Source organism: Lygodium microphyllum, chromosome 27 (assembly GCF_053477565.2).
Source record: "Lygodium microphyllum isolate KBCC chromosome 27, Lygodium_microphyllum_v1.1.10, whole genome shotgun sequence".
NCBI classification, from domain to species: Eukaryota; Viridiplantae; Streptophyta; class Polypodiopsida; order Schizaeales; family Lygodiaceae; genus Lygodium; species Lygodium microphyllum.
The window spans coordinates 80124621-80142803 of record NC_141161.1 but is presented as its reverse complement, the minus strand read 5'-3'; the positions used below and the strand labels follow the sequence as shown (position 1 = coordinate 80142803).

General features: G+C 47.2%; 1 protein-coding gene across 7 annotated transcripts in view; it reads right to left on the bottom strand.

Annotated features, from left to right (window-relative positions):
• The window catches only part of CDC48B (cell division cycle 48B), a 205885-nt gene that overhangs the window by 18725 nt on the left and 168977 nt on the right, over nt 1-18183 (bottom strand). For all 7 annotated transcript variants that reach the window (XR_015689157.1, XM_087669709.1, XM_087669707.1 and 4 more), the window contains one exon: nt 2182-2259. Coding sequence is in view for 5 of the 7 variants with exons in the window: in XM_087669709.1 (XP_087525835.1) it covers nt 2182-2259 (78 nt within the window). In the remaining 2 variants the exon portion in view is untranslated. Of the gene's footprint in view, nt 1-2181; nt 2260-18183 lie in introns of those variants that run through there.

Below are 18183 nucleotides of genomic sequence, written 5' to 3'. Positions count from 1 at the left end.
CATCGAAGGGGTGCTAGTTTTAGGGCCAATTGGGAGTCTATTGTCCAAGATTGATGGGTAACATTTGTATTTTAGTTTAAGTGAATTTTATGCTTGCTGTAATCAATGCTAAATCAGGTCACTACCACCCTTTCCCCAAAAGGAAGGCTGGTTTCACTCTCTTTCACTCACTCTCTCTTCTATCTTTGCCATGGAGTTCTATCTGCCTTAGATGCAGCTCTTCAAATGCAAGCTCCTCCATCCAATAGGTCCTAGATTAACATGTGGGATTGCAACCCTAGGAGCACTTGAGAGATGATGTGCTTCAAGAACCACACACCATTGCTCTTTGAGATGGTTGCATTTAATATTTTAATAGTACTCCCATTGGTGTCCTAAAGCCTTTTGTAAGACAAGGTGGACCAAAAGAGAGACTTTTATGATGGTTGCAGAATATGGAGAGACCACTGGTGATAATGCTGGCATGGATGATCTAGAGCAACTTATCCATACCATGTGCTAGTCAAAGCTGAGAAAGGTGCTGCTCCTGTAGTTGGTAGTTAAGGGAAGGATTGTCACATCTGATGGCATTTGCTTCGTATCCTCCAATTTAGTGTTGAGCTATCAAGGCTAAAATTTTGGCTCCAATTTTTGGCTCATTAAAATTGGAGCTATCAAGGCTTGTCGCTATCAAGGCTAAAATGCCCCAAAAATTAGTGTTGAGCTATCAAGGCTAAAATGCTTTTTTGGGGCTGTTTTCTAGCATTTTTGGCTCATTAAAACAGCCCCAAAAAAGCATTTTAGCCTCATGTTTATCCCATTGCAACCCTTGTGTCCGCAATTGTCAGCATCATCCTCTACCCTCATCCACACCATCTGGAGGTGCTCTCAACTATCTGCATCAGCAATTGGCTGCTGTCAGCCTGTTCTAGGTTTCCCTCCTTCTGTACCCAGCTGCCATGGCATCTCTCGGCTGCATTTTCAGCTGCCATAATCACTGACATCATCTGCTGTTATTCACAGGTCTCACAAACATCTCCAGGTGCTGCATGACCTGTTTACAGGTTCATCTATTCTTCTAGACTGCAGGCAACCTGTGTTCCACCATTGGTGACCATCACAGTGCTGCGTTCACTGTCTACATCATCTTCAGACCTGTTTTTGTTGTTCCAGCACTTCCTCTTCAGCCTCTGCATCTTCATCATAAGATAATTAGTCATAATCTTCACTGATTGGCCCATGGCTGCTGTGTGCCATCATCCTCAGCTCCAGTCCACTCCATGTACATTAGATTTACTGCATCGACTGGCCCTCATCTGTTGCCCTTTTTTTCAGAGAAAAGAAAATTCTGTCAATGATATCTCAAGCAAATTCCTAGGGTAATAATGCGGTAAAAAGAAGGCCCAATAAACAGTGACTGAGCAAATTATAAACAGAATGGTTGTGTGAACAACTAATCTCGTAGGCTAAAGTGCCAGACCATATGAGGGGCTAGGTGAAAGAATGTGCCAAAATCCAAAGACCACAAGAAAGCATTCACACACATTGCCCCATGTAAGATTTCAACTTGGATTTTACCTGAAGCGAGCATCATAAGCACTGCACAAATTGATTGGTTTCTGGAAATGGAGCATTTCATGATGTGAATCAACAAAATACAAAAAAATAAGGCAAAGACAAACCACCTAGTAAGGTGCACATTCCCTCATTGATTAATAAAGAGCAACTGAAAAAATATGACAAGTCCCTTAGGAGCAGGCATTCTCATTGTAAGTTTACATATCCTTGGTTCCTAACAAGATGAAGTTCAGCATTTAAAGTCACACGCTACATGATGCAACAAAGGCTACTAATATGCAATCTACATCCCCTTTGTCATATGATTGAGCTCAAAATACGACCAAAAATCATCGAATGGATTACCAAATGAGTTATCATATCAATCAATGATGAAATGATCCTCTGCCTTGGCATAACTGATCAAACATGTCCATAGTAACTTTACATATCCTTGGTTCCGAACAAGGTGTAGTTCAGCATTTAAAGTCACAGGCTGCCTGATGCAACAAAGGCTACTAATATGCAATCTGCATCCCCTTTCTCAAATCATTAAGCCCAAGATATGGCCAAAAATCATTGAATGCATCACTAAACTAATTATCATACCACTCGGTGATGAAATGATCGTCTACTTTGACATACCTGATCAAACCGCCCAGGACGCATAAGAGCTCCATCTATTGACCTTGGGCGATTGGTTGCACCCAATACTAGTATACCCTGAATTCAAATCCATAGCATAATTCTTAAATCATGTAGTTTTCGAGTTTTAAAAAGCTACAAAGACCAAACAAAATGTCTTTGTATTGACACTTCCAGGTGAGTAACCATATGTGAGACCATAAAAGGTTAGATTTGATCATGCAGTTTTTTGGGCATTCAAAGTTCAAAAATTTTATGATATTCATCCACAACACATCAATGGTTTACTGTGTGAAAGAATGTAGTTCTGAACATATTTGGACCACTGCTGTGGTAACTTGATTAGTTACAACCATAACATGGCAAGCTACTTATTAGGGACAAAATACACAATAATTAGATACAGGGCAGAGATTATTCCATTCTCATGATGGCACACCTATCACAACTCACTTCTTGGCCTCGATGAATACTTATACCTGACATTGCCCAAAGTAGTCAATCTTTTGGGCATGTCCCTGATAGGACCTTTGTAAATGCGGTAATGAACAAGTGCCCACAACAACCATCAATCAAGGTTATGGTTCCCACCTCCTCACTTGATTCCCTTCCTCGGGCCATCAAAATCCCCTTGGTGCATGCAAGATATATGCTCTAAACAGTACACTACACTGGCCTCCTAGGAGAGTGCTTTGCTTGCAAGATGGTGGGCCACCTTCTAGGGGATAGCCCCAAAATGTAACAGAGGAGATAAGTTGCCATGCCTCGGCTAACCTCCTATTAGGATGGGCAGGAACCCTTGCATCATGGGAGTGTGAGAGTGGCAACGGAGACAAGCCACTAGACAGATGAGGAGACACCAACAGAGGCAGGCACAACAGCAGTGGCCAAAGAGATAGTGGAGAGTTGTCAAAGGCCCTAGGCATGCTACTTGTAGAGATGCAACAATAGTTCACACCAATGGAGATAGAGACAGCCATGGAAACATAGATACCTTCACCTTTACCCTGCCCTAGGCCATCAGGACTAAGACACTTCAGCCCATTCATCCTCCCACTCAATCACCTAGGACAGTGCACCAACGACAAATGTAGCAAAGGTAGATCTTGATGTGAGAGTTTTGTAGCTCCTTGATACATGACAGCCCAACATTTGTTTGGATTGGTTTTTTTCCCCCACCAAACGGCATGGGGTTTTTTTAGTTCTTTGCTTTTGAGGGGGGGAGGAAGCGTGCGTGGGGTGGGTTTTGTTTGGGTTGGGATTTCTCTTGTGGAGAGAGGAGTGGGTTTCAAACATCTTGACCACCCAACAAAGGAAGAGGAAAAGAGGATGAGGATATGACTTCAAATGGCTCCCTCGACTCTGTTGATTTCCCTACCATTCATGACATTGCAGAAATTGTAGAGAGGAAATGAGATGAATCCCATACCCAGAGGTAGAAGAGATAGGCATGGGCCACAAAGCCATGTTGGCTTGATAGACTTAGGCGTCAAGAAAGCATCATCTACGAGGATATTTTAGTGTAGTGGAAGTGGTTGCCATGGTGGATCTTCCTTTATTGAGCTCTAGTGATGGATGCCACAGAGATTTAGGTAAGGGTTTGCATTTGTGTAGGCCAAGCAGTGGATTGCTCTCATGAAGAGACAAGAGGAGTTGATTTCACAAACCCTAGCCAACCAACAAAGGGAGGGAGGGAGGGAGGGAGGGAGAGGATGAGGATAAAACTTCAAACTCCCTCAATTCTGTTGATTTCCCTACCTTTTCATGATGTTGTAGGAATTACAAGGTGAAGACAAGATAAATTCCACACCAAGAGGCAAAAGCAAGGCATGGGCCACAACACCACATTGGTCTAGCAGACTTAAGTGTTTCTTATGAGTATCTTCTCATGGAAAATTCGAGGCTTAATGAGCGTCTATTCCACCAAGATCAGAGTTTCATGAGATATGATATCCATAGGCCACTAGTTTGGAGAGGCAATATTTCCTAATGTTACAAATGCATCATCTCTTAAAAGAGAGGTTATCCTACTGTAGTGGGAAGTTGTTGCCATGGTGGATGAAACCAACCTTCCTTCCATGGAGGGGTGGTAATAACTGGATTATAACTTAATTATAGCAAGCGATAATCGATAAAATGTTGAAGCACAAACGTTTACCAATGAATCTTGGATATTCTATATCCTGTTGGCCCCCTAAATTGACACCCCTTTTGCTATTTCTTTTATCCTTAGTTGCAATTGAAATCAAATACAATGGGATTCCTTCCATCCCCTTCCCAATCCAAAAGCCCCTTGCTGTCAATAATGACCAACAAGTCTTCAAATTGATTTGCTCGAGCAATTGGCCTTCACCAACTCCTTGCAAAATGAAATTTGCCCGAAATTTGAATGTTCTAATGGTCCCTCACTTAAATCTTGCTAAGAATTAATTCTCTGAAAAATCAAGTCTTGAGGCTTCAATCTCCTAGCACACTTTCCAAGGTTTCTGTCAAACCCTAATTTCTGCGGGAAATTAGGGTTTATGGTAGAGAAAAATAGAATTTCTCAGCCTCCAGGAATCAAAATGATGAGATGTTCCAAGCAAGACTGGGAAATGGCTGGAGAATGAGAGAGAATGCTGAATAGAGAGAATTCAGACTTCCATCACAAGAAAATGGAAGAAATCAGCTATACTGCCTTGTTTAGACAACCATGAAAGCTATCTCCATTGATGGAAGACACAAAATATGATGTTTGTTTGGCTGAAACAACCCTCAAACTATTGTCACCTATTGCTACATTCTCTTTAAGGCATGCCACTAGCCCCCGAAGAGTCTCTTGCTGGCTCAACTGGCCTATAAACTATTGTAACAACGATGATAGCCTTATCTTCGTCTCTCTCAGCTTGCACAAGGCTAAAACTAGCCCCCTCTCTCTCTTCTTTTTCGTAAAAGCCCCCCCCCTCTCTCTCTCTCTCTCTCTCTCAGATTCAAAAACGTCTTTGCCACTTGCATGGGCTAGTTTTGCCAAGTGACAGCCTTCAAAATCCCATTTTCCAACATTGTCTGCATGATAAAATTTATTTTTCAGCTTTAAATTCTAAAATTTAATTTAATAAGTATTTTAGTGCTCAGAAAACTAGTCTGATCCATCAACAATTAAAATGGCTAGGCCAATTCATCTCTGAACTATTCCTAATTCTTCTTTAGTCCCCAGATTGGCATTAAGTATTATTACATGCCAAATCCCTAGTGTCACCAACTGACACTCCTTTTTTTTGCAAATAAAGGGTGGCTAATTATATTACTACAGAAAAACCCTGAAAACAAGGAAGTGCTCATGCTCAATAGACTAGCTGGAGCTAATGCGGAGTCACAGATATATCAAGTATACAAGCCTCTCAAGGCGGTCTAGGAGGGATGGGGGCAAGAAGCCATGGAGAGGGGAGGGGGGGGGGGGGGGTGGGGGGGGGGGGGGGGGGGGGAGAGAGGGGGGGTGTATCGCCATCTGGGGCTGCCTGCCTGCATCACGAAGAACAAGTCTTGGCCGCCCCAAGTGCACATGAAATGAAAATGGAGCTCCTACCGAGCTCGAAACTCGCCATGCACCTGGTTGCATCGGCCGCAGAGGGAGTGGATGATGGAGGTTCAGAGCTTTGCTAAAGTCGCCTGTACTGAAAGTCTCTCCCTGCCAAAAACCTCTTGACACTGCGCCTTCCAGATATGCCATCCAGTAAGACTCCCTATGATCTCCCATACCTCAGAGCGGTTTGCTATGGGCTCCAATACTTGGTGGATGGGTAGAGCCTCCCAACCGACCGCTGCGCAAGATCATGCCTCAATAATGAATATCGTGTCTTGCATCCCAGTCTCATACAGAAGGTGATGGCCCTGGCTGACTACCTACCAGCAAAAAGCTCCCCATGAGATATATCCAAGGTTGGGTGCTGTACGGCAGAGGATGTGGCATGCTCCTCTCCACACGAGTTGCGTCGCCTCACATGACCAAAGGCAGTGCTTTGGGGACTCCAAAGGCTGTTGCGTGCAATGTTTACAATCTTCCTCCTGCATATCTGGGCTAACCAACTCCCCACCGTCAGACCTCCATGTGCCACTAGCCATAAGAAGTACGATACCCTCCTTGGCCTCCAACTATCCCATAGGTGGCGCCAGAAGGTCCGTCGGAAAGCCTCCGTGATGTTGTGCTCCGCCCAGTGCCTGCTGTGCAATGGCGCCTAATCCATGTCCTCTTGCATCAGTACATGTCTGCCAATCCTAGTTGTGTACTCCATGAACCTCGGTGGCTTCTTGGCGACCGCAATGGCCGCCATAGCCACTTTCTTGGATCCCACTCCAGCTCATCAAGGGGCCTGCCCTCCCAAATCCAGAGGCGCCACTCCCTGAGCTCCTCCTAGAAGACATAAGGGTCCAACAGCCATGTCTTTCCCTAAAGGCCAACAACCTGAATCCTCCTCCATGAAAGGACAACTATCCCCTCATCTTGCTGCCCTTTATCAAGGGCCAAACTCCCCCCCGCGCCCCCCTCCAAGGATCTGGAACGTTTCCTGGCCGTTTCACCTCCTCCAAGGATCTGGAACGCGTTAAACCGTTCCTATAGGCCGGAACGGCCGTTCCCTGTTTCTATGCGTGAACTACTAGCTTGCCCAAGAGGGCCATACTCTGATACTCTGGGTCGATCATACGAAGCCCTCCCTCTCACCGATGCCGAATGATGGTCACCAACACCACCTTGGCCCCGGAATCCCAGCCGTCTGACCCGGCCTAGAGGAAGTTCCGCACTAGGCGGCAATATACCAAGCCGTCGCTAGGAGGACCTGGTTAACCACTAGGGCTCGTCTTGCTAGGGAAAGGGGAGCCGTACTCCGGTAGGCCAGCTTCCTCCAAATACAGTCAAGGACTCGAAGAAATTGCTGGGCGGGAGTGATGTCGAGTCTCACCTGGAACCCTAGGTTATGGATGGTTTGCCCTTTGCTCACCCATCTAAATCCCAAGTGGACGCCCCACTCCATGCTAGAGTCCCGTTCTGTAAGGAAACCAACCGACTTTCGCCAGTTGATTTTCGCTCCCGTTGCAGTACAGAACACCTTGAGGGCCAATCTCACTCTCTGCAGCATCGACTCATTGTCCTCTACATAAAGTGCTGTATCATTTGCATACTCTGAGTCTAATAGCTCTGTCTCCTCTCTCACTGGAAGTCGGAGGCTACGTAACCCACTCATACATGACCTGAGGAAGTGAGACATCGCCTCTGCAAAGAGTAAGAACAGGTTAGGGGACAACCCTACCAGACCGATCTCTCCAGTCAAAACTCCTCCCCTCGCATGTCACCTATGAGAACCCTATTGGTGGTCGATCTGTAAAGTGCGGAGCACCAAGTGACACTTATGGCTAATAAAATGTCTTAGATCAATTTCTAGCACCAGATACCACCCAGTATTGTTGCAACATTACTTGAGACAGATTTTTCTTTGAAATCCATAGATTTCCTCAAGTCCTTGGCCTATAAATGTGAAATAATCTTGATTGCACCTCACATGTGCAACACATATTTAAACACTCCATTAAAAATTAATCCAAATGTTTAGTAAAGCAATCAAAATTTCACGTCCTTGTGACACTAGAGCTTCACTTACTAAGCTGTAGTTGGGGTACTGTAGGAATTTAGGCAAGGGTTTTCATTCGTGTAGACAAGCAATGGCTATATGCACTTCAAGATTGGGGCATCCCAGTCTCATGGAGAGCCTTATGGATGTCCATAATGTACATGAGGCACTTTTTGGACTATCGGTTATTTATGTCCCTAATCCTAATAGATAGGTGATAATTTTGGACCCCTACCTTTTTTGTTTTTCTTTTTGTTTTTGTTTTTTTGGGAGGGGGTGGGTTGGGCAGCGCTTGTGTGGGTGGTGGTGTGTGGTGCTGCGGATTTTGTTTGGGTTGGGTTGGGTTGAGATATCTCTCATGGAGAGAGAAGAAGTTGGTTTCAAGTATCTCAACCACCCAACAAAGCAAGGGGAGGAGAGAGAATGAGAATACAGATTGAAATACAATAGATTCTAATAGGAGATTATCCAAACCGAAGAGAGATTTGAAATCAGAACACGGAGTGGTCTTCTGATAAACTCAAGGACCCATATTGGTGCGTGTTTCAAAGGTGCATGTGCATGGCTTAGAGACTAGATAAAAGCTACCATGGATCAAGAGCACTCTGCACATGACCAAGGGTATGATATAGAGGTGTACATGCATGGCTCAAAGTCACAATTCACATGATTAATGGTCAAAGTCTAAATTATGCCTCTTGGACTTGACAGAAAGGCCATGGAAAAGTCATTACAAATCCTCCTAAAAGAGATAACTCCTTCAAGGATCGTAAGGAAAGAAAAAAAGAAGTACAACTCATTTTGAAACATAATCCAAGCAAAGGATCCCATGCATTTATTTAACATTTATGGTGATGGAAAGGTCTTAGTGCATGGTTAGTCTCTATCTCCAAATATATTTCTCTAATTTTATTTCTTGTTTTTTTTTAAAATTATAAAAATTCAACCCCTAAGTATCGATATTGAGGACAATAAAATCCATGTTGGCTGCTTGCGACAACATCACTAAGAGCACAATGCTCAGCGTGCCATTTTATACCCATGTCCAAGGCAAGTGTCTCCGTGGATTTCAACAATATGTCAAAGGCTTTGATTGATAGAGATATACTTGGATTTAAAAAGCTCCAATGTTCACAAGGCTAATGTGATGTTTTTAGACCCAAATGTGTGAATGGTCTCTTTTAAAGTAGGATCATATGAAGTGCCCTTACGAGAAGAATGAAAGTTTAATAATTAAGATTTAATGAATGATGATGAGCAAGTCACACATTCATAGTAGGTGACACACAATGATGAGTCAGGGTTGCGTTGAGTAGTTAAAGCCATAAGGGGGTGACACAACAAACAAGTGAGGCTATTGTCTGTAAAGCCAATAACTATACATTTGGACAACCAAACATCTATGGCAAAAGATGACATTAGTATGATTTATTTTTTTTTTACAAGTAAAATGTGGTTGATTATATTACTTAAAAAGCTGATTACAACAGAGTGCTCATGCTCAACAGACTAGCTGGAGCTCATGCAAAGTCACCAATACATCATGTATACAAGCCTTTCAAGGCGGTCTACGGGGGATGGGGGCAAGAAGCCATGGGGGGGGATATATCGCCAACTGGGGCTGCTTGCCTGCATCACAAAGAACAGACCCTGGCCGCCCCAAGTACACATGAAGTGACCACGGAGCTCCTGACGAGCCCTGCATTGCCCTGCACCTGATCCCATCGGCCGCGGAGGGAGTGGATGATGGAGGTCCAGAGCTCTGCTAAGGTCGCATGTGTTGAAAGTCTCTCTCCGCCGAAAGCCTCCTGGCACCGTGCTTTCCATATATGCCATCCAGTAAGACTCCCTATGATCTCCCATACCTCCCAACGGTCTGCAGTGGGCTCCAGTACCTGGCGGATGGGTAGAGCCTCCAGACCGACCACTGTGCACGACCCTGCCTTGATCAGAATATCGTGTCCTGCATCCTCGCCTCATACAAAAGGTAACGGCCCTAGCTGATTGCCTGCCATTAGAAAGCTCCCCATGAGATACATCCAAGGCTAGGTGCTATACGTCGAAGGATATGGAATGCTCCTCTCCATACGAGCTGCGCCTCCTCACACGACCAAAGGTAATGCTTTGCGGGTTCCAAAGGCTGCTGTGTGCAGCGCGCTTACAACCTTCCTCCTCCTTCATCTGGGCAAGCAAACTTCCCATCGCTAAGCCTCCATGTGCCACTAGCCATAAAAAGTACAACACCCTCCTCGGCCTCCAGCTATCCGATAGGCGGCGCCAGAAGGTCCGTCGGAAGGGTTCCGTGATGCTGTGCTCCGCCCAGTGCCTGTTGCGTGACGGCGCCCAGTCCATATCCTCCTGCATCAGTACATGTCTGCCAATCCTAGCAGTCTACTCTAGGAACGTGGGTGGCTTTTTGGCAACCGCAGAGGCCGGCCATAGCCACTCTCCTGAATCCCTCTCCAACTCATCAAGTGGTCTGCCCTCCTTGATCCAAAGGCGCCACTCCTTGAGCTCCTTCCAGAAAACATAGGGGTCCAGTCGCCATGTCTTCCCCTGAAGACCCACCACCCGAATCCTTCTCCAGGAAAGGGTGGCAATCCCCTCATCCTGCTACCCTTTGTCAAGGACTAGACGTCCCCCCTCCTGAACAGCGAATAAAGTCCCCTACGGGGCGCCACCCACTCTACCTGCCACCTGAAGAGGGATGCCTACTGGTGAAAACCTAGCTGCCCATGCCTCCCCTGGCTCTATCGGCTCTTGTATCGAGGGAACAAGCCACTCCGGAGGTATTGCTGTATCTATCTCTCTTCTCCTCAACTCCACTCCTCTCTGGCAGCCTGATACTCGCTCCAACACCTCCTTGTTCGCCATCCTGTACACCTCCCGCCATGTCCTAATGGTACAAGCCGGGCCGGCCTCCCACCCAGCCCACTGGATGTGGAGGTGCTCACCTATCTGTGCCTCTTCCCCATCTTCAACCTGGGAGTTCCATATCACCGGCTGACGGTTTATTTCCTCCTGGCAACATGGGAGGCTCTGGATTAGGGCCTTACGGAGGCCCTGCCACACGCAGAGTAGGTTGCGAAGGAAAGGTGATTTGGGGGGCGAGGGGGGGGGGGGGGGGGGGGGTGGGGTGATCTCAGCTAACGTGAAGATCCATCTCAGGGACGGCCTCCACTCACCGCCAAGCCTCGGTTTACAATCCTGAAGGCCCTCTTGCAATAAGACCTTCCAGGTCTGCCCGCCTGGTGTGAGACCGCGAACAACTAGCTTGCCCAAGAGGGCCATACTCTGATACTCTGGGTCTATGATCCCAAGCCCTCCCTCTGACCTATGTCGTATGATGGTCGCCCACGCCACCTTGGCCCTGGAATCCCTGGAGCCATCAAACCCAAACCAATGGAAATTCCGCACTAGGCGGCGAAGTTGCACTACACACAATGAGGAGAAGCACCAACACGAGGCGATGTACCAAGCCGTCGCTAGAAGGACCTGGTTAACTACCAGGGCTCAACCAGCTAGTGAGAGGCAAACCGTGCTCCACTAGGACAGTTTTCTCCAAATAGAATCAAGGACAGGAAGAAACAGCTGGGCACAAGTGATGTAGAGTCCAACCTGGAACCCTAGGTACCGGATGGTCTGCCCTCTGCTCACCCATCTAAATCCCAGGTGGATGCTCCACTCCGTGCTAGAGTCCAGGTCTGTGAGGAAACATACCGACTTTCGCCAGTTGATTTTGGCTCCCGCTGCAAAGCAGAACACGTCAAGAGCCAGCCTCACTCTCTCCAGCATCAACTCATCGTCTTCTATATAGAGGGCTATATCATCTGCGTACTCTGAGTCTAACAACTCAGTCTCCTCTCTCATTGGAAGTCGGAGGCCGCGTAATCCGCTCACATGTGACCTGAGGAAGTGAGACATCTTCTCTAGGAAGAGTAGAAACAGGTATGGAGCCTGGGGGCAGCCCTGTTGAACCGATCTCTCCAGCTGAAACTCCTCCCCTGGCCTTCCGCCTATGAGAACCCTGCTGGTGGCCGATCTATACAGGCCGGAGACCCCACAAATCCAAGCGTGGGGGAATCCCAACTTCACCATGGTGCCCTCTAGGAAATCCCAGTCCACCCTCTCATAAGCTTTCTTGAAATCCAAGAGTAGTACTGCCAGTCTCTGCCCACTGTGCTGAGCCCACTCTGTCGCCTCAACGAAGGTAAATACATTGTCTAGGATGCTCCTATCCTCGACAAAGCCTGTATGAGTGTCATTGATGATATCTGGAAAGACCCGGCGTAGTCGCCTACCAATCACCTTTGTCAGTGCCATATAGACCACTGACAATAAGGTGATCGGTCTCCGTTGGGAAAGCTCCATCCGGTCTCCCCCTTTGGGGAGAAGACTGATGAGGCCTGCCAAGAGACTCCCTAGCATTTGTCCTGAGGTGAAGATCTCCTGGAAAGCCCTCAGTAGGGGATCCTTCACCACTTCCCAGTAGGTAGTGAAGAAGGCCTTAGAGAGGCCATCCTCCCCCAGGCATTTCTGCCCATCCTGTGTATGGAAAGCCTTCTCTAGTTCCTTCTCTGTCAAGGGGGCTAGGAGGGAGTGTCCCATCTCCTCTGTGACGCGGGACGGGATGTGATCCCATACCTGCTGTCTACATCTCTGTCCTCTAGCTAAAGCTGTCTCCTACTGGAAAAGACGCGTGTAATAGTCGGTGGCAATCTCGATCACCTCATCTGGGCTAGAATGGGTCCTCCCATACTGATCACGAAGGCTGCGTATCTGCTCTCCCACGGTGTGGGGTTGGTGCACCTAGAAGAACTCCTTGCACATCGTGTCCCCCTTCTGCGCCCAAAAGGCTGCTGACGTGCGGAAAGAGAACTCCAAGCGCCTGTCCTCTAGGCTAGCAATGGCTACACATGTGCACACCTCCTGTGCGTGGAGGGTGGGATCCCCTGGTGCCTCCTGCAATAATCTCTGTGTGGCTGCAAGGTCCCACCGGAGTGCTCTCTCCTCCTCCCAATACTGGTGCCTGGCCTGTATGGCTGCCTCTTGGCAGATTCTGCTTGACTCGGCTAGGACCTTTGCAACCTCCTCTGCTATCCAGTCTCTCATGTCCCACTCTCTGGTCCAAATCTGCTCTATCTGTCTCGTTACCTCCTCTCTCCTATAGATTGAATTAGGGATCCAACAGGATCGTGTGCCTAGGGCGAATGCTGGGGGGTCAAGTGTCAGGAGAACGGCAATGATTTGATAACATGGTGCCTACCAACTGCTCAATCTGGCCTCCACGAGAGCTTCCCCACTCTCCCACAAAAAACCTGTCTAACCGCTTCAGCAGGACTCCACCTAGCTGCCTGTATCCCCAGGAGAAGTGCAACGACCTCTCCCTCCTATGGAAGGCAGGGTCTTTCCAGGCATCACGTGCTCTGACTCCAAGTAGAAAGACCTTCCATGCCTCCAACTCCTCCCCAGCCATGCCCTGGTAGTTTCTGCCTCTACCCTGCTGGTCCTCCAAGGCCTCCAGGTTGTTGAAGTCTCCTCCAACAATCCAGGAGTCCACCTCTGGGAGTCCAACTGCGATCTCCACCCAAAACCTGTTGCGTGCCCTAACCTCCGTAGGGGCATAGACATTGAGGACTCCAATACACGAGTCCCCAATATCCAATCTGATCCATAGAACCCTTCCTGCCACTATCGTCCCGTGGTCTCGTACACAGGTGGTGAGACTCGGGCCAATAGAGGTGCATACGCCCCACTCTTGCCGTGGGCACCTATGGCGTACTCCCAGTAAGTGTGCGAGCTGCCCGGAAGTACCTTCCCAACCCACTGAGCTTGGGTGAGGGTGACCTTGTACTCCTGTAGGGGCAAGATGTCGATCCGTCCGGCAAGGGCAGGCTACAACTCTCCTCAATCTGTCTAGTCGTCCACTCCCCTGAGTAAGAGGACTGAAGAAAAAAGGCGTATTTTGGTCCATCTGGTGGTGCTAGTAGATGGACCTTGCCCCTCCTTGACTTACGAACCACGAAGATCCCCACCTCTAGAGGTAGTGGAAGCTCTCTGTACTCCGCAACTCGCAGGTAGGACCATGGGCCACTATGGAAGAACTCTTGTGGCAACAATTGTGCCTGTCTCGAGAAGGTGTTGCGGGTGGCAAGGGCGGATGAGCTGGTGTCTATGTGGGAGCGGGAAGATTGCTGGTGCACGAAGAAGGTAGGTGTGTGTGGCTCATCACCTCCTGTGGGAGGAGGGGGGGTGGGTTTGGGGGGGCTCACCTGACCTGGGTGCAGATCAGGGGGGGTACTCCGTAGGGGGGGTGATGGGGGGCAAGAGGATCAAGGGATGGTAGGATGGATGGGAATGCATGGCGGGTGTGGGTGAAGGGGAAGGGAGGGGGGGGGATGAGGGGCCTGTGGGAACTCAGGCGCGGCAATCTGTGGCGCGGGTGGAGAATGTGGGGGATTGCGGTCCTGTCGGGTGGGACGGACAGGGAGGGGTGTGGAGTGCTCTACCGAGAGGGGTCGCTCGACAGCCAACACCCTGCTGGCTAGGCTGGGTTTGAGGAGCTGGCTACACCCCCCCTTGCCCCCTCTCCCTCTCTGTCATCTCTGGACCCGTGTGAAGCCGCCAGCGTCCACCTATGGAGTTGTGGGCGGAGACGCCTTGGCTCCAAAACACGTATAAACTGCTACTTGATGCCCAAAGTCGTGGCAGCGCAAGCACTTCCCTGGTTGCCCAATCACAATCACCTGCTACTTAAAGGAGTGCCGCCTGCCTCAATCTCTAAAAACTGTGGGATATTCTTGGCCTCTTTCACTGCCACCTGTACCTTTGGGACTCCTGCTACTGTCACTGCATCCGTGAAAGATGCGGGAAGGACAGTGCCAAAGAGACATCCAGAGTCTTCCACCAACTGGCGATACTCAATCGCCAAACTGGGGAAAAGAAGGGTGACTGGGTGCCGAAGAAACCTGTTGTGGAGTGCAAACGCCTCCACAGTAAAGCCACTGTACCAAGGGACCATATATATGGCCCCCTTTGTGGACGCATATGGTGAGCTGGCGAGTAACTCGCGAGCTGCGTTTGCGGAGCTGAGCTGGACCATCAAGATCCCTTGGCCCAATGGGACCGCCTCCACGATGTGCGCTGTACCGATGCACAGCCTGGAGTGAAGCCAATCATGAAGCTGGGCAATGTCCTACTACCCGACCATAAATCGTTGTTTCCATTAGCTCCAGCTCCTTAGCTCGGACGGCTAAGAGCTGCTCCTTAGAGAGGACTATGCGCAAGGTGTTTGACTGGGGGGCACTCGCTAAGTGCGCAGGCGTCTGACCATAGGTTTCCATTGCGCGTCCCTTCTGGGAGAACCTACCTATCACGCTGCTGTGCTACTAGAGGGGGAGTTGATGCAGGGGGAGGGAGCAATTGGAAAAAGGGGGGGGGGGGGGGGTGGTGGGGGAGGGAGGGGTTTGTTTTCGATGGCGGTGATGTGACGGTTTGACAAAGGGCTAGGCCTCCAAGCGGGGCAGCGCGCGGGGGGGATGGAGGGACAAAAAGATAGGCGGGGGCTAGGATGGCAGCCAGGGGAGAAAAATCAGGGCTGGGACGGGTGGGACAGGTGCGGCGGGGGGGGGGAACAGGGCAAGGCGGGCGCAGGCGACGCGGAAAACGCAGGCGGTGGCACAAGGAGATGGCGATGGGGCCCTCGCGATGACGAGGGGGATGGTGTGGCGATGGCCCTGGCTAGGGGGATGGCGATGGGGGGATGGTGCTGAATCGGGCGAGACGCGACGATCAGACGGGGCGGGGGGGGCATGCGCGACGTGATGGTGTTGAGCAACTGTTGTCGACATTATTGTGATTGGGTTGATAGATTACACAATAGATGGCTTAACAAACAAGGCAACAAATGATTAGAGGACATTGTTTGTGGCGACGTGGCCACAACAAGCAACAGACATAACTTGAGTGGCGCTTTGAGCTGACAACAAGTAGAAGACTGCTCTAGTGGCCAAAGATGGTTGAGGTGGCCTAAGCAAAAAAGAATCGCTACATTGGCAATATGCAGAAGAGGTCAAAGCTAATTTAGCAAGGCAAGCCTAGCCTTCATCTTTTTCTTCTTCTACAACAGTAGACAAACCACACTGTGAAGATATGCTAGGGTTTGCACCAAGAAAATATTAAAAAAATATATGAAAGACACCTACAACAAAATAACTCAAATAGTAACGGAAAAAACCCTAAACGCAAAACACAAATATAGGAAGGAAGGACTCTAAAGAATGAATCAATGTTGTAAATGATGGAAAGAGTGGACAATGTCACAAGAATTGTAATAAAACAATTTTTGTATCCTTTAGCTTAGGAAAAAACACCTTCACTGGGGCTATAGTATAAAATGCAAGAGTGTGCCATCGTAATTTTCTTTTTAGCACATTTGTGTAAACATTCTCCATTTCTTGAAGCTTGAGGGTTCTTGCCTTTCCCACCAACATTGAGGGTGAATACTCAATGCCCACCATAGCAAAAGGTGGATGTCTTGCAACAGCATCTTATCCATAATTCTCATTGTACCTTTGATATCATTTAGCTATGGCTTCATTGTGTTGTAGATTTAGTACATTTTCATCTATGGCATGGCTATGGCCATTTGATTCAATTGTTGTTTCTTGAATTTCTTGTTATTTTAATTCAGTCTAGGCTAAGTTCATTTCAATGGTATAAAAGCCTTGAATTTGATTCTTGGCAAGGTCATTTTTAAGCCTAGATCTGGTTACCAGCACTATCCAAGATAACTAGAGTTCAAGATTTGGTTACAGGACTTAGTACAATTCAAATTGTCACTAGTTAGGGTTTTCTGCAGTTAGTTTTCATTATTCTTGGAGCTCTTGGAGAAGATCTGAAGAAGAAATGGAGGGATCTTGGATAATTTTGGCAACTTGTGGACAAAAGAGGTCCATTTAGGAGGTTCCAAGACTAATCGAGGTTAATAGAGTTTAGGGAAACCTTAAACAAGATTACTTTCTGCTAATCAAGGGTTTTCCTCTTTTCTCTCAGCCTGTACCAAGCTTCCACAGCTAAAATCTTGCTCAAATATTTTCTTTAGGTCAAAATATTCTTCCACTGAGTGCACCACTTCATTCTTCACTTCATTTGGAGCATTTGGAACAACTTATTGACCACACATGGAGTAGTTCAACCAGGAGAGAAGAGCAACAAATTCAGTCGAGTTTTCAAACTACATCAGACTATAATCCCTAGCTTCTTCCATCCTTACCCTGCATCAAGTTTGGCTCCTCGCATCAAATGAATACTCTCCAACAAGCTGCCAACATTCTTCTTTAGCTTGAAGCTTGGCTATGGTGATTTTCTCTTCTCCTTGCTTTGTATTTAGGACAACAGTGAACATTCAACAAAATTTTTCAAGATTTCATAAGGCTTTATTTCGTGAAGCTCTTGGAAGTATTTTCTTGTTTTATCCTTCAGATATTGAGCTATTTCCTCCCCTTCAAACTTTTTCCAAACCCTAGCCAGGGAGGTAATGAATAGTAAGCTGAATCTTGCTTAATCCTTGTACATTTAATGGGGCTTTTACTCAAATACCTTCTAAATAACCTTCTTTACCTTCACCAAGTAATGAGGAAGCAAGATTGAAGCATTTGGAGAAGATTTGGGGAATTCTTGGTCTCTAACTTGGGGGAAAACAGGGCAGCAACGAAATTCTTCAAAACTTTGGATTACTGAAATCACTTGGATTATTGATCTCAACAAGGATTAATGAATCTTTTGAAGCTTTGGACTGATCTTCATCAAGAATTGAAGCATCTCTTGAAGCTTTGAATTAATCTTCAACTCTACTTGAAGGCATTGGATCTACTTGAAGGTATTGGATCAAATTCATGGATATTTGGATATTCTTCAATCAATGTAAGCAATTATAGATCAAGATTGGCATTAGTAAAGCTTCTTGAATACTTCAAGTAAAGTCTTAGTCAATGGAAGACTTAAATGGAGCTGCCGTCAACTATCTTAAAGGTATCTGATCTACTTCAGCAATCTACATCAACTTCGAGAATTATCAATGTGTCATCAACTCATTTTTAATGTCTCAAATTCCATCTATTGAGGCTTAGCCAATTGCTTAAGGAGGGGTTGAATTGGCTATGTCCTCTTTGCTTGATTGATAAATCTAGTCTATTTAGGCTGAAAATTGAATGCCTATTCATTGTTGATTGAGTTTCTATCATGGAATGATAGATAATTCAACCCTTTACCTCGATTTCAATTTTGATCTCTTTCATGATGAAAACATGCATAATGGTACATTTCAATCTGTAAATTTCAATGAATTCTTGCTCATGTGATTACCTAATCTCTAAAATTTTGATTTCTTGTGATCCTT